The sequence below is a fragment of the Musca autumnalis genome, unplaced genomic scaffold (genome assembly GCF_047663935.1).
Source record: "Musca autumnalis isolate F117 unplaced genomic scaffold, ASM4766393v1 scaffold_3, whole genome shotgun sequence".
Classification (NCBI taxonomy): Eukaryota; Metazoa; Arthropoda; class Insecta; order Diptera; family Muscidae; genus Musca; species Musca autumnalis.
In genome coordinates, this window is record NW_027411866.1 from 48,120,976 (window position 1) to 48,137,507 (window position 16,532).

At 35.9% G+C, this 16,532-nt stretch overlaps 1 protein-coding gene across 4 annotated transcripts in view; it reads right to left on the reverse strand.

The window, feature by feature from the left end:
• Positions 1 to 3,508: 3,508 nt before the first annotated feature.
• Positions 3,509 to 16,532, reverse strand: part of LOC141397934 (uncharacterized) — a 131,283-nt gene continuing 118,259 nt past the window's right edge. For 3 of the 4 annotated variants that reach the window (XM_073974917.1, XM_073974915.1, XM_073974918.1), the window contains 5 exons: positions 13,000 to 13,132; positions 12,782 to 12,876; positions 12,241 to 12,710; positions 11,095 to 11,291; positions 3,666 to 4,583 (listed from right to left, as the gene is read on the reverse strand). In XM_073974917.1, coding sequence (XP_073831018.1) covers positions 4,180 to 4,583; positions 11,095 to 11,291; positions 12,241 to 12,710; positions 12,782 to 12,876; positions 13,000 to 13,132 — 1,299 coding nt within the window. In that variant the 3' untranslated portion in view covers positions 3,666 to 4,179. Of the gene's footprint in view, positions 4,584 to 11,094; positions 11,292 to 12,240; positions 12,711 to 12,781; positions 12,877 to 12,999; positions 13,133 to 16,532 lie in introns of all 4 variants that reach the window. The other variant, XM_073974916.1, reaches the window with a different exon arrangement.

Sequence of the window (16,532 nt, forward strand, 5' to 3'; positions counted from 1 at the left end):
AATGTTCCAGAGTGTCAAGAATCTAATCCCGTTACTACTTTATTCAAATATATGACTTGAAAAATAGACTTTTTGCCTCAGAAACCTGCCATTAGACCTACAGTTCAACCCTGCAAATAACAATCACAAACCAATAGAAAGACACACCAAAACATCTCGCTACCAACGACAGTTTTGATAAACAAAGCAGGGTATTAATCTAATCGAGGAGAGCCTCCTCCAAAGTCTCAGAGAAAATAGCATCCCGGACAATTCTACGCCAGGATACCTTAACCCAGACCGCAAGAAAGATTACTGAACTGACCATTCCTGTTGGACCGGACTTTTTGTCGTAGAATAAATCCAAGAATCCATTTCTTCTTATGATAGGGGGATTTGGGGACTTAAGGTGGACATGTAAACTTCTTGTACGTAATTGATAATCAGCTTGAGCTTAGCTACAGGTTGACTCACCTTCAGTATTTTATGTAAAGATGGATCCAAGTAAGGTACTGGACCCAGTATCTACTTCGATAAAATATACTCCTGTAAGCTTAAAGGGTCGATTATGGATAGCAACTCAACTGTAGTTGCGTTGCCAGATGAGAAAATCATACAATTAAAATAACTGAAATGACAGAAATTTTTGTCAAATACATTCAATATCAGTGTTTTGAACCTTCAGATATTAATTTAATTGTTAAAAAGTATGAATTTCAATGCGGAAATGGAAATTTCTATTATTAAATTTGCAACGCAAACTGGAGTTGGGTTGCTATCCATAATCGACCCCTAAAAATAGCTGTAGTATATTCCAAGCAGAGATTCTAGCTAATAGGAATATGTCGATCAAAGAATATGTCGTTTATGAGGCGGTCTTGAAGCTTCTCAAGTCATAGAGGATAATCACGCAGATTATGCTTGATTGCAGATATACATAATATAAAACTTTGCTAGGTCATAACAATATAATGGGAAACGAGTAAGCACATGAACTAGCTCGAGTTTGCTCTAAGTCAATAAATGAATCTGTTATGCCATATGGTACTACAGCGGCAAACTTCGTGAGCTCTACATTGAGAAGGCACGCCTCAGATGACTTATGGAACCTTCATGAAGGATATGCAAAGCAATCTGGCATATGATCTCTCATAATAGATAGGCTTACCTTCTATCATTCGATAAGCTAGGGATGAGAACCACTGTGGGACTTATTACGGTACATTGTAGGTTTAGATCTGCAACTTCAAGACGGGATGACAGTTTGGTTGTTGTTGTAGCAGCATAGAAACCAACGTGGAAGCATAGGTTTGATGCTGGATTGCCAGACGTAGTCCGAAATCACTATGTTTTCGGATCAATCCGGTGCGATAGATGCTATTGCCGTGGTATTGTCTGACTGTTTGGTCGCAGTTTTTGGTGGCTGCGCTTCCTTAATAATAAATAGCATAAGCCAAAGAAGCAAAAAATCCGCATCCACCACATATCAACATCGGTCGGGAAATGGGGGCACTTCCGAGGCTGCACTGACCTTAGCCACCTGCAGAACTACAGCGATAGGAGTTATGTTGCTGATCGAGAATATCTCCCAGCGTGTCTGCAGCTTCGTCGTCGGATTCATCGTCGTCTTCGTCGGAATATGAGACACCCCGCACTCTCCCAAATACAGCAAATGTAGTATCTAACACCACATGTTGTTGTTCAGCGTCTCGGAAAATAATCTTTCCAGCAATTCAAATGCAACAGTCTCCGCAACTAAGTCAATGAAATCGTACTTTATGAGTCAGAGGAACATCATGGTCGGCGCGATCCAGGAAACAAAGCTTACGTCACCTGTCGCTTCCAACGTTGCGATGGTTACAACGATTTGCGGAATGAGATACAAGAAGCGGAGGGAGATAACTTGTCTCCCGTATACACCAGTCTGTCCATACAGACATATCTCGCTTGAGCTTGACTCTAGTGACCCATACATGGATTGTATGGGCTGTAGCAGTAAAGTGTGGGGCTCCCAGGCTAGAGCTGTGTACAATGTACAATGATCATCATGAACTGTGACATTCTGCCTTTGGCAATGGCCAAATTTATAGCTCCACATTTTGCCCGATGAACGAAAACGCTCCTACGAGGATAAGAGGAGATTGCCACAGCTCGCCGAACATCACCATTGTGCACCCTTGGCCGATTGTCTCCGTAAACAGACCACCCGACTTCATAACCTCTGAAAGCCGTCCTTTTCTGAACTATGGAAAAGCTGATTGGCAAGGATTCAGAGAATTTACCAATCACCGCTTCACCGAGAGCTGCCCATTACATTCCTCAGATCCTCTGGTAGCTGTGAGAATTTTCCGGGACATCATAACTGCTGCAGCCGCTCGTTTCATACCTGCTGATCGAATACCCGAATCTCGTACGAACCCTGAAGACCCAAGAGTTATAGAACTTACTCTTGAAGTTAACATGCTTGTAGGCGAACATAAGCGGAAAAGTGGCTAGACTACCTGAAGCAATGCGACATTGGCCAACGGTTGAATCACTCTAGGGAAATAAGGATGACAGAACTTTCAATGGCGTCACAGTGACAGATCCGAAGAGGAGCTTGTGTTATTTTTAGCTACAATTTATAGAGCATTCCGAGAGTGATCGATCAAAGAGAACTGTGCTACGCTGTATAAGAAACGAGGAGGTACCATCACAAATTACAATGTTCGATTTTGCAGATGCCATCCGAAACCCGAAATCAACAAAGGCGTTGATAATGGATCAACCAATGCAACTATATGAACTCGGGGTTGAGTATGGCTGACTTCCGAAACGCCATTATGAGAATCAGTTTTCCATACACAGTACGTTGGTCATCGTAAAAAAAGAACAGGGCGTGCGAATGAACAGTCATGGTGGCTCTTAACCAATAGTCAACCACATCAACCTGTCGAGAACATAGAGATGACTTGCCTCCAGCCGTAAAGATCGTAATGTATGCGGATTACTCTACGATCTTGTCGTCGGGTCCTTTCGTCGAAGACATGCGCGATATGTTAAACATCTACATAGCTGACTTAGTGCTGACTTGTCGATGCAGTACCTGTTCAGTTGTTATCGCCGTGAACTTCCCTGCCACAATCATAATCTAGAAAAAGAAGTCCGGGTCTAGACGATACATCCGTCTCAATTTGTATTGGGTCCGAATTGATAGCACGATTGGGATCGCACGACCCGATGCATTTATTTAAATTCCAAGCTGAATCCACTTAATTTTCTTCTTGTTAAAACATGGTGCTCTGAGAAGAAACGTAGATGATTGGAGGTTGGGAAATCCATTCTATGTAGGGCTAACATTTCGACAAAGTTGGAAAAAACTCAATAAATACTTAGCTACAATGCATAAGATCGCAAAAGCTTTCAGTACGAAGAAACTCTTAAAACATAGTGCCTTGGATTCCGATATTAGTTAATGGCATAACAACCATTAGTTATTATTACCACCCACACCCTTCCGTTTTCCTCCCATTGTTATAACACTTTCATATTTGTTTTTTCAATACATATTGCATTTTCATTATTATTTTTTCTCATTAGTTATAAATTTATTTAAAAAAATTTCGAAGATATGTTATACATCTAAAAATTTTTGTTTATATTATAAACTATTTAAACTTACAATTATTAATTTATTAATTTTATACTTTTGTTTGTCACTAAGTTGTTCACATTATTATTTATTTGTAGATTCTTAATTTAATTATTATAATTATTATTTTACTTATATCTGCATTATATTTGTTTAAAATCAACAAAACCATGACAATTATTTAAATTAAAAACAATTTTTTGTTGCTTTGTTTACAAATATCAAATTATATTGTATGTAATAGGGAAGAAGATTAGGATGACGATTCCTTATTGCATTTTCATTTACATGTTTATAACTTATCTTAAAAAACAAACTGAAGAAAAAGGAAGAACAAACAGAATTCTAAACAAATTTCAAATACTATGTATAAAAATTGTTTTACATTTATATATTTATAGAATTATTATTATTTGTATTTTTAATATAAAACAATATTCTTTGTTAAAAAGAATCTCTTATAAGAGCTGAGAGATATTTGTTAAAAACATTTTGTGTTTAACTGTTGCTGTTGTTGTTGTGAAGAAGACATCGTCAAAGAAATTCGCCATGGAGCAAGTGGAGGAATTTTATTTGATTTGTGTGTTGGGTATGTAGCGGACTTTCACCTGGTTGCCCAGCAGCAGCTGTTGCTGGTCCAATTGCTGTTGTTCCAATTGTTGCTGTTGTTGTTGAGCATGTTGTTGGGCCTGTTGCTGCTGTTGTTGGGCGGCTGCCGCTGCTGCTTGCTGGGCAGCTTGTTGGGCTGCCTGCTGGGCTTGCTGCTGTACCTGTTGCAGTAATTGTTGCTGGGCCTGCTGTTGGGCTTGTTGTTGCTGTTGCAGGTGTTGATTGATCTGTTGGGGTATTGACAAACCACTGACATTGCTCAAAACACTTTGATTATAAGGCAGAACATCATTTATATCGACTTTGATCAACGATGGTATATTCAATGCATTAACCTTGGATTTATTTTTGGGAGGGCGACCACCTATGAGACGAAAAAACGGGTACAATTGACCAGAACGGGGGAGAGAGAGAAAGATACAGAGAGATGCAAGTCAGTGTGTAGAACGGGACCAAGGATAAAGAATTTGATTTTTTTTTTGTGGTAATGTTTTGTATTTGGAAATATTGGAATTGTGATCAACACAATTAAAGTGAAGAATCCACGGAAGGGACTTGGGTAAGGGGAACAGCATTTGATTTTTAGAATAGTTGGAGGGGGGTATAGGGACACAGAAGGAATGGAACAGAACAGAAAAAAATCAAAAATATTAATAAATTATGAATTCAGCGTAGCAAAATAAAAATAAATCATGAAAAGAAAACAAAAACTGTAAGTTATTGCTTTTTGAAAAATACTTTAATTAGTATTAAAAAATATTAGTTCATAAAATTAGTTCTTTTAACATAATATTAATGTATTTATTAATATAAATTGTAAGAAAAAACATTTCGTATACATTGCAAATATTCATCACTTTGAATATCTTAAAAAATAATTTATAAAGCCATAGTGTAAGTTTGAAAAACTGAGAACAAATTTGTTAGTATTTAGAAACCATATTGAATATCTTATAAGAAATTTCAAATTTCAAAACTAAAAAGGCCACATGACAACTTATAGCATTAAAAAGAAATATATTATTTAAAAAAAAACTTAGATTAATGAAATGAGGTATTTTTGTAGGTATAGAAAATTGGAAAATTGTTACCTAAAGATGATTCTGCTGCATCATAGAGATTTTTGAAATAGTTGCTTAATTAGCTTTAAATTGTGATGTGAAGAAATAAGTCCTACAACAAAGGCGTTTTTGCTAATCTTTCTTAGGAATTCTTGATGTTATTTTTTTTTTAACTAGAAATCTGAAACTGATCCTGTGTTGAGGAAGGAACAACTGAAATCCAAGTGCGTGGAGTTACATAGATAAGTTTAAATGGGGGTCTCGTCGGTCAATAACGATTCCTTCTCTGCAATATGCCACTAATATTACTCTAATTATCCAACTATCAAACTACTTATCTGACACTCTTTAGAGAGCTTGAATCGTTTTTTGATTGTAGAGCCGAAGAAAAATGATGCAATGAACCAGGGTCCAGTACATCAGAAAATCATTTGGTCGATTATATCAACAAAACGAAGAAAATCCAATATATGAAATTTTTCATAGACATTGTGCAATAAACGCTTGGAATTGTTTTTGAAGTTGTGAAACCGAGTTCTTTTCGTCGACTTAAATCATTATTTAGGTTATATGTTTCGATGCAATGAAGACAGTAGAATTGGCACCTTAGAAATTTTCTCAGAATTTTTAAACAAATTTTATCAGTTCGACCTTTGTCTAGCCACTAACATCTGATATGCCTGACGAGCTGAACAAACACCAGCAAAACGATCGCAGCTTATTGTTTGGATGTGTGGGAGTTCACTAAATATCATTTTTCAATACAACAATTCAAAATTTTTTGTCGTTCGAACGTTTCCCCGCCCCACTTTCCCACCCGTGACGACCACTCTTGACGGGGAATCACGTGCCACAATAAATCTAAATGAACTGAAATTATATACGTTGAGGATACAAAATTAGATCAATATTAAATTTGATAACTATTTTTCGCCGACCATCAAAAAACTAGAGGAATTTTGATGGAATTACAAAATATCGATGCATTTATTCGGTGAGGAGATGAATGCAATGACATATATGACCTCTGGATAGTCTTATATTTTCTACAAACAGATCACAAATAGAATAGGGTAACGGGCACACTTCCCTGTGAATACTCAGAAAAGTTGAACACCAACTTTAACTTATTCCAAAGTGAAATTTACGGAATAAAGAATGCGGAAGATTTTATAAAGGAATCATATAATGAATGACACAGCAATAAAACTGAAAATTACAAATCCAAAGAATTGACTAAAATGGATTTGTGGAACCACCAACTCCTTTTTTAACTGGTTGTATAAAATAGCTAAACAACAAAGTCGTCGTTAAACACGAATAAATCAGCTCAACAAGTTATGATTGAAGTCATTTACCGGCCAATATAACATCACTGCAAGGAATTACAAATGTTATTCACAACGCCGCCCATCGGATCTACGTCAAGAAACGACCCGTGCATTATTCAGCCAAAGATTGCCAATTCAGCGCAAACATTACTACCCGAAAGTTTTTTTAGGCAACCTTTAGGTTCAGGAGTGTGTCAAGCTACCACTTTGCTTTTTCCTCTCCAAAATCGGTAAGCTCTACTCAGAGGAAACCATAAAGAACGAAGTCAATCTCAGGGCGTAGAACTGCGTCAGTTGTCTTAGATTGTAATTCGGAGATCAGTATCACTGTAGAGCCAGGTCAGGCAATGTGCGCTTACTGAGAGCAAGTAAGCGAAAACTTCAATGTAAAATGCACAGAAATATACCCTCAGCCTCGAAGCTAAGGAAAAGAAGCAAACCCAATAGTCTGACGTCTACAGGGGATTTTTGAGTTTTTGGGACAATTTCTCAGGAAGTATGGATTGGCACGAAAAAAAATTGTACCGTTTTAACTAGGTTCGCATAAAAAAACACGTCGCTAAAAATTAAAAAAAAGCAATCCCAGACGAGCTCTTAAACTTTACTTTTTCCAAATTTTGCGTGGGAGGTACCCAAAAGACTACACCTTTTTCACATGTAATTCGAAACATTCCAGTTGTAATTCGTAACATTTCATTTGTAATTCGATTATTCTATTTGTAATTCGTAACATTTTATTTGTAATTCGAGAATTCCATTTGTAATTCGAATTATTCCATTTGTAATTCGAATTATTCTATTTGTAATTCGAATTATTCCATTTGTATTTCGAATTATTCCATTTGAAATTCGAATTATTTCATTTGTAATTCGAATTATTCCATTTGAAATTCGAATTATTCTATTTGTAATTCGAATTATTCCATTTGTAATTCGAATTATTTCAATTGAAATTACAAAGAGAATAATTCGAATTACAACTGGAATAATTCGAATTTCAAATGGAATAATTCGAATTACAAATGGAATAATTCGAATTTCAAATGGAATAATTCGAATTACAAATGGAATAATTCGAATTACAATTGAAATGTTTCGAATTACAAATGGAATAATTCGAATTACAACTAGAATCATTTGAATTACAAATGGAATAATTCGAATTACAATTGAAATGTTTCGAATTACAAATGGAATTCTCGAATTACAAATAAAATGTTTCGAATTACAAATGGAATTCTCGAATTACAACTAAAATTATTCGAATTACATCTGAAAAAGGTGTAGACCGATATAGTCCATATTCCAACCTGTTGAAATAATACGATGTACAAAGTTTGGACCAATCAAAAACTCACTGCGAGATTTATCTTGCAGATTTGACATTTTTGTTGTTGCCGTAAATGTTTCTTGACGCTTTTAGGTCATTACCACAGGAAATATGGACTTGAAGCCGAAAAAATTGTACCGTCGTAAAGAGGGCCGCACGGACAACCGGCTGAAAAAAAATTCAAGACGATTCGAGAGGAGCTCTTAAACTTCACTTCTTCCGAATTTTGTGTGAGAGGTACAAGAAGGAGTGGACCGATATAATCCATATCCGATCTGTGCTTGGAAGTAATATCACCAAAGGTATGACCAATTCGGTTACTCTCTTCAAGCGTTATAGTGCGCCGCACCATTTTAGTGAAATTTTTTTTAACTTTTGTGGCGGGAGTTACCGGTAGGAGTGGACCGATATGGCTCATCTTTGAACTTAGTTTGGAAATAATATTACGAATGCCGATCGATTGCTTCGTTCGAGAGTTATCGTGCAAACCAGCCAGCCAGACCGACAGACGGAAGGACAGACATTGCTCAGTCAGCTCCAAATTAAATTGTCTGCAACACATTTGCCCAAATATACTTGAGCTGAGAGTATAAAGACACACGCAGTTTGGTGTCCAGGAGACTGTATCTCTCTAACTTTTCCTCTATAGTTCCCGCATTCATGTTAACTTATTTCAAGAGCTTTACGTGGCTATGGGGCGGATCATCCTAGACTCAACAAATTCAGTTAACCCCACCTCACTGTTCTATCTACTCTCATCCTACCTATTTCCTGTTCTCCTCCCTTTCTTTCCCCTTCTTACACTTTTTGTCTCTTTTCAGAATGAACAGAATGGACCAATCCCACAACATATCCCAACTTTGGATCAATGCTAGTCACTCCTTTCGACAATTATCGAGCACAACAGCCATTGCAATTTGTCACCATTTGATTTTTAGAGATTTTGGGCCATTGTGTTAGAAAGCAAGGACTTGCACACTACAAAAATATTATCCTTGCAATCAGGATCGCGTGGACTACCTTCGGTACAGATTTTAGAACAGCAAAGGGCAACGACACACATCCGTACACCCTGTCCTATGCTCATGAGCATGGGGAAGACAAACAGACGCACACGTACAGTGTAGGCAACATCGTGTGCCTTCGTTTGGTTGAGGCATTTGTTGTTGTTTAACGTAATACAAGCACACTGTTCAGTCTTAACTTGCGAGAGTGCCCGATACCGTTTTATAACTATTCTCGAGCAGCCCTAAAACTTCACATAGTTGAAAATTTCGACCTTTTGTGGGGGAGGTACCACAAGGAGTGGACCTATGTATACCATCTTCGAACTTGACCAACGTTTGGGAGAAATATTACGATATGCTAAGTTCGGTCCAATGTTAGTTACCTTCTGCAAGGAACAAGAGGGAATTGTTCGATAAAGTCCATCTCCGAACTTGATTGAAGTTTGAGACAAATATTACCATGGGAAAAGTTTGTTCCAGTATCAACCACCGTAGGTTTTGTTTAGAGTTTTCGAGCCATATATCTGGAATTAAGGACTGACCACGAAAATTACTACTACTAATACTACCTTCGGTAAAAAATATCAGAACAATAGTCGAACAGTCCTTAAACTGCACTTAGGGAAAGGACTAATATCGACCGTTTTGGAACTTGATGTAAATTTCGTGCAAGTTTGGACCCCATTTGAAGGATATCGTTCGAATATAGCTACATCGATTTCAAGTTGTATGAAACGGATTTGGTCTTGGCATATATATTAAACTGGTTTTAACTCAAAGGGAAAAATCGATTTCGGGGTTTTATGCGGTTTAGTTCTGTTAGATTTTAAGAATGGGCACAATCGGAATATGTTAACACTTGCCACTTGGGACTCAAAATTTCAATAGTAATTTGTATGGAGCCAAAGGCGATTTTTCACGAAATCCTTCTACAGACCACATTTATTGTCCAATCGCTGAAACAATTTTACCAGTTCATTTCTGTGGCTAAACAAGTAATCCTACAAAAAAATTGGAAAATCGGATCTTAAAATCTAACAAAACTAAACACGGGTTGTCGCATAAAAAAATCCAACATTGATTTTTTAAAACCATCCAAATATATATCATAGTAATAAGGCTGAGAGTATAAAAATAAAAGCATAAAAAACAGATTATTCTTGCATATAAATGGGTAAGGCTTTTAAGGGGATACATTTATGGAGATATTTAGTAAACACGGTCGTACAAGTTTTGTGCTATTAATCAGGAAATTCACATATCCACTTTCATTATATGCGAGAAATAGTTGTTTAAATTAAAAAAAATCTCTTTCAATCGACTTTATCCGGATGGCGTTCTTTTCCAAGAGCACATATTACATGATTCATTTTTACGACCCTGATCAACAGGTTTTGAGGATTTTGTATACAATGTTGGGATAGCGGACAATATCAATTAAACATCAATAAGTGGGCCATTATCAATTGCACCGAAAACACTCGATAGAGCGAACTTCTCATCTAAAGAATAAGATTCAGTTTTCCCTACTTCTCCGTACATTATTATCAATTCTATATCAATACATATTTAAATGTAATTAGAAAATTATTTTCAAATTTATTCTATAAATTTCTTATACAAGTTATTTGTATAAATTATATATACTTTATACACTTAAGTTTAATTAATTAATTTCATTTCAATCATCCACTAAAAATATATAAAAAATATAAATCATAGGAAAATGAAAAGGAAAATCTGAGATAATGCACAAAGTAGCCATGTGTGATGGAAATGGGATGTGGGTGGGTCACAATTTTCCATTTGCTTAAGAAAGGACTTTTCAAAGATCTCTATCCCAGAGTATGATTAGATTTGTGTATGGATGGATGGTTGGTTGTTTTTTGTTAAATTATTGTTAATACAGAAAAAAATATATAATTCATTAATGAAAGAAAAGAAGAGCAAGGTTGGGTGGGACATTATTTCTTAATTTTTTTTTACAAATGGCAATAATATTTAAAAATGGGAATCGTGGATAGTTTAGTCTTTCTTAAAGGATAGAGGTGTTTTTTGTTTTGTTTGTAGTACATTGTTTGTCTGTTTTATGTGTACAAATATTCTTTTTAAGAATCATCATCATCTTCGTCTTTTATAAACATACGTTGGGGAGCGTGCTGCAGCGACAAGGGTTGGCCGACCATGGCCAATGGTTGTTGAGGCGGTTGTAGTGTAATACATTTCTTGGATCGTTTTGGAGGCGGTAATTCTGTATGTGAATGACTATTTAACAAATGTTTCGAGAGATGTTGGCGAACAGCAAAGGCCTCATTACAACTGGCCACAGGGCAAGTGAGGTACCTAAAGGAGTGGAGGAAAAGCGTATAGTTAGTTGAAATTCTTCTTTTGTGTAATTTATATAAATTTATAGAATGTACATATGTATAAAGCTTACGATTATTAGATTAAGCATATTGAATGTTTAGAAATCGAAACAAAATTTGGTTTGATTTTGCTGTTGCTAGCTTTAGCCACTATAGAAAGTTTAAAATAAGAAGAAATCTTTCGGAAGTTATTCTAAGTCTATATAAGTTATGGAACTTGATATTGCTTTGCTTTTATTTCTAATGGTATTGTGAAATGTCCCTTAAACGTTTATCTAATTCCAGAAGAAAAAATTAAAGGACTTTCGGTTAAAGCAACAACTTCTAATACAGTCGAGCCTCGATCATCGGGAATCGATTATTCTTAAACCTCCAAGAAAAACACAGAATACACATTTTGTGATAAAAAATATATGAGAAAAAATGTTACTCCATTATCCGTGAAATCGACTGTAGTTGTGAGTCAAAGGTGGTGTTAAACACAGGAAATATCAATTTCTTCGAAATATATGGGAACCAAGGAGACTCAAAGCCGTTGTTTTTAAAACTGTTAAGTCAATGGAGAAATCGTGGCAACAATCTGGTCTTTGCTCAGAGTGTCGTCATACTCTCATAGTTCACAGTCGCCGCATAGAGGAAAAACTGAATCCCTGTAAGAAGGAGAATGGATGATCATGATAGCTTCTTCTGATTCTGGGAAGGAATAACACTTCAAGGGGTTTTGTACTATCCTTCAAAAGCTCGAATATAGATGATCTTTCTAAAATTGCATAATCTACCGTATAGCCCACAGCAAAATCAAATTCATTTTCCTTTTATACACTTAGAAATACAAAACCATAATGTTGTGTTTGTTTTGAGTCGAAATCTCATTCTAATCATTTGTTCAAAAAACTACATGGATTTTTTGGTTCTTTAGCCAGCACCTGCCCTCTAAATGACGTTGTTCATGCTTCTTTAGCAGTGATTCCTGATTAAATGAACTCGGACATATATTGCACTTGTATTTGAATTCTTCGTGCATCTTAAGGTGGGTCTCCAAATGTGTCTGCTGTAAGAATTTCTCATCACATTTCGTACATTCGAATGGATATTGCAGGCCGTGGGTTTTCATGTGCGTATGCAGTTGCGATTGCTGTTTAAACGTTTTCTCCGGACATCGAGGACAATAGTAACCGGTGATGCCTGCATGCGCTTGCAAATGTTGATTTAGTGAGGTGACCTGGGTGAATTTCTTCGGACATTGATTGCAACAATATTGCTGGACTTTATGGTGGGTTTTCATGTGATTGTTGAGATTAGTGACCTGGGCAAAGGAGCGTCCACACTCCGGTTCAATACATACAAAAGGTCTTTCGCCCGTGTGTAAACGCCGGTGATTGTTGAGGTTGGTAATCTTGGATAGAAAAAAGGAAGGAAAAAATTATGTTATAAAATTGAAAATTGCTGGGATTTACAATTACTCACCTGTGTAAAGGTTTTGCCACAATCCACACACACATAGGGTCGATCATTGGTATGGATCCGCTCATGATTCCGTAAATTGGCCGCTTGAGTAAAACCTAGATTTGGAATTCAACCAAGTATCATAAAGATGGGATTATCAGGAGGAAAAATTATTGTTTAGAATTTTTTTAAGACATATAAAAAACTAAAAAAATAGTGGTTCTTTTACCACGATTTACCTTTATTACAATAATTACAAACAAATTTTCTTTCGGCCGCATGATTTCGAATGTGTGTTATCAGCGAAGATTTCCTTGAAAACGTCTTATTACACAAAGGACATGAGCCTTCTTCGTTAAATATTAGGTCCACCTAAAGGAATACAATTTTGGCGTAAGATTTAGGATAGAAGGAAGAGAGATAGTTGTTGCAGTGTGATATGTATGTGGGTGTATGTGAAATGTAGGTGTGTGTATATGTGTGTAAGGTTGTATTTCATTTAGATTATTTTTTGTTCTAGAGATGTATGGATGTGTAAATAAATGTGAGTGGTATAACAGTCAAAAGGATATTTGAGGGTATTTTGTGTTGGAAAAAATTTTGTTGTAATTTTAGTTGTTTTTTCTTTTTTTCGTGAGTTGTGCGATTGCGAATTTCTTAAATGTTTGTACATATGCATCAAAATATTTTGTTCATTATTTTTTTGGTAAAATTACATTTGATTTTAAAAACTATTATAGAAACAAAATATTGCCAAACAAATTTCTAATGTAAGCTTAGAGCTTTTACAAAAATGTTTTTTTTCTTAAATTGTACTTTTTTAACTCTAGTTTTTTTAATTTAGAATATTTTAAAATGTCTACATTACTCATATTAAAATTCGACAAATTATTTAAATTTGATTTTAATAATACAACAGGCACTCAAAATGTTTGAACTATGAAATTAGAGTAGTAAGGCTGGAATAAAGCGGGGGCAGGTTTATTGCCCAGATTTGGTCCTTCTGTTTTTGGCAATGCAGGGGCCTAATTAAGACATTCGATTCGATCGAGTATTCGCTCGTGAATGAAAAAATCGAACTATGAAAACCTATGTGTTTTTAAAAGAAAATTAAGAAGGTAGATGGTAAAAAATTTTGTTTATTTTAAAGCAAAAACTAGAAAAAAAAATTAATAATGAGAAAATGTAAATATTTGTTGAATTCGATGAACAATATTTTGGGTAATAATTTCGGAATGAAGTTATGCCAGAAAAATGTACGAAATGATTTATTTTTGTAAAACATGTTGGCATTGTTGTAACAGATTGCTAATGCATCTACCTTAGTAAATGTACAGTTGGTGGCGCGAATAGGTTTTCATAGTTCGATTTTTTCATTCACGAGTAAATACTCGATCGAATCGAATGTCGTAATTAGCCTCAGGACGCCTCTATTGGAATGCAATATATTTAAGAAGATGGTGTCAGAAATTATGTTGCTTCGTTCTTTATCAAAACCGGTACCCATATTCTAATCCAGTATATCTTTTCTTGTCACAATTTCTTATTATCAATTTCTTCATATCAGTTTTTTTTTAAGATTCATATGCTTTTATGTGGAATCATTTCAATACTGAATCAATAAATTATGTTCCCTTGAATTACATGTCAATCTTGAGTTATAGCCCTGCAATGTTAATCCAAATTTCAGGATAAAAACTTCTGATGATTTTTCTTATTATATCTTAGGTAGGTAATAGTATATGAATTAAAATTAAAATTTAGCTATAGTAAAAATAATCTTAAACATTGTTTTAACCTTTACAATATTTTTTTCTTATAAATTATAATAACAATTTCAAAATTTTTTTGCTCTTTTTCACCATGTAACTCTGTTGTTGAAAGTAGTAACAGCCTGTTTCACTATGTCGAACGAAAATGAAAACGAAAGAAAAACTACTAAACTCCCGTAAGATTTTCAAATTTTGTAGTTGTTTCGAAGCAAAAACAAAGTCAATATAACCATGATAAGCAAAGTTTAGGTGTTTTTCGTTCGCATTCATTTTCTTTCGACATAGTGAAACAGACCCTAACACTTTTAATTTCGCGGACTTTACTTAATTTTCGACACCAATTGTGATGAGGAGAGAACACCGGACATTAATCAAATGCTCTAGACTCTGGCCGCAATTTAAAAACTGAAAATAAAAAATGTCCGGTAAAATTGCTCTTGGAACATATCGTCACCACAAATGCCCGAAGACGTTACCCATATGAAAATCAAAATTCGTTTTTTGATGGAATCCGATACATAAAGCTAAAATACATCATCTGGCAAAATTTCAAGCTTCTACGTTCAAAAAGAAATGGAATTTCGGAAAATGGGATAACATTGCAGATGTTGTAATGGAGGATCCAAAAACCAAGCGCTTCAGCGGTTTTGGTTTCACTACTTATTCCCATTCGTACAGGATTGATAATACTCCAAATATTCGCCCTTATAAGATTGATATTCTATAAAAAACGTTTTCATTTTATAAGGTTTTTTGCTTATCCTGTAAAGTTTTGGATTTGTGGGTTACGTCTTCGGGCATTTATGGTGACGATATGTCATTCTTGAAATGCTAGAAAACTACATGGTCGTTAATGCAGACTTTTATAGAATCAAAAATGTAGTTTTGGCCTCGGACTCAGCAACATCTCCTTGAAGCCAGGGTCATCTGACGAACTGACCTACAGAGGCAGGATGCTGTCGAGGATGGAAATACGACGAAAACTTTACCCTACCACCTCACAAGTCAATTGGTCAATGAAAAGAGAGAGTACCGCCGGGATCACTCATCCTCAAGTGATGAACAAGGTCGAAAGAGCTTAGCAACAGCATAATCAACTCTAACATTGATGAGAGTTCCATTCGGAAGTCTGTCACCACGGGAATACCACAAAGCTGTCTTCGAAGAGAAGTCTAATAGACCAATATTCATGCAAGAATCCCAGCTGGGGACTGAGACCACATGTCATCCATTGGATTTTCACGCCCAACTTACGCCAAATTCCTACTTAAGGGTAGTTTACACTATATGTAAATGTCATATTACATGAAATTTTCCATCATTATATAGTCGCTAATATGTGCAATATAGGGGATTTTCCTTACGCCATTTACTTTGTGCGTCCACACCAGCAAACATTTAATAAAATTACGTCTCCACATTGCCTGCGTGGGTAGATATGGAATGTTTTTATTTCGTGTCATATGACATTGATAGAATGTGTAAACTACCTCTTACATCGTATTTTCATATGCTAGACATCGTCCATAGATCGGTATCAATGCTATTCACCGGTGGCATGAAGAAAACTCCACAAGCCGCCCTCAACGTAATACTTGACCTACTTCCACTGAATCTTGTAGAGCAGAAACTATGAGCTCAGAATGAACTTCGACTCAAGGAGATAAATTCATGGCGCAGCTCCGAATATGGTCACGCATCGGGTTCTTTGTACCGGATTGACCCAAAGACAAAAGCGTTTCGGCCAGCAACCCCTCAAACCTATGTTGCTACAACAACAACTAGCGTGTGAATGGGGTCCCCGGAAAACATCTCCCGTCTATAAAATCTGAGAAGCGTCAACTGTCGCGACAAATAAAGTATATGTCAAGGACTCAACCAGAGACGGCCGTGCGATAGAACAGTGATGGTGGCGCTTGACTTATCAAAAGCCTTTGATACAGTCAGGCACTCAACGCTGTTTCAGGACATTGAGCAGACAACCCTCCGGCCAAGCCTGA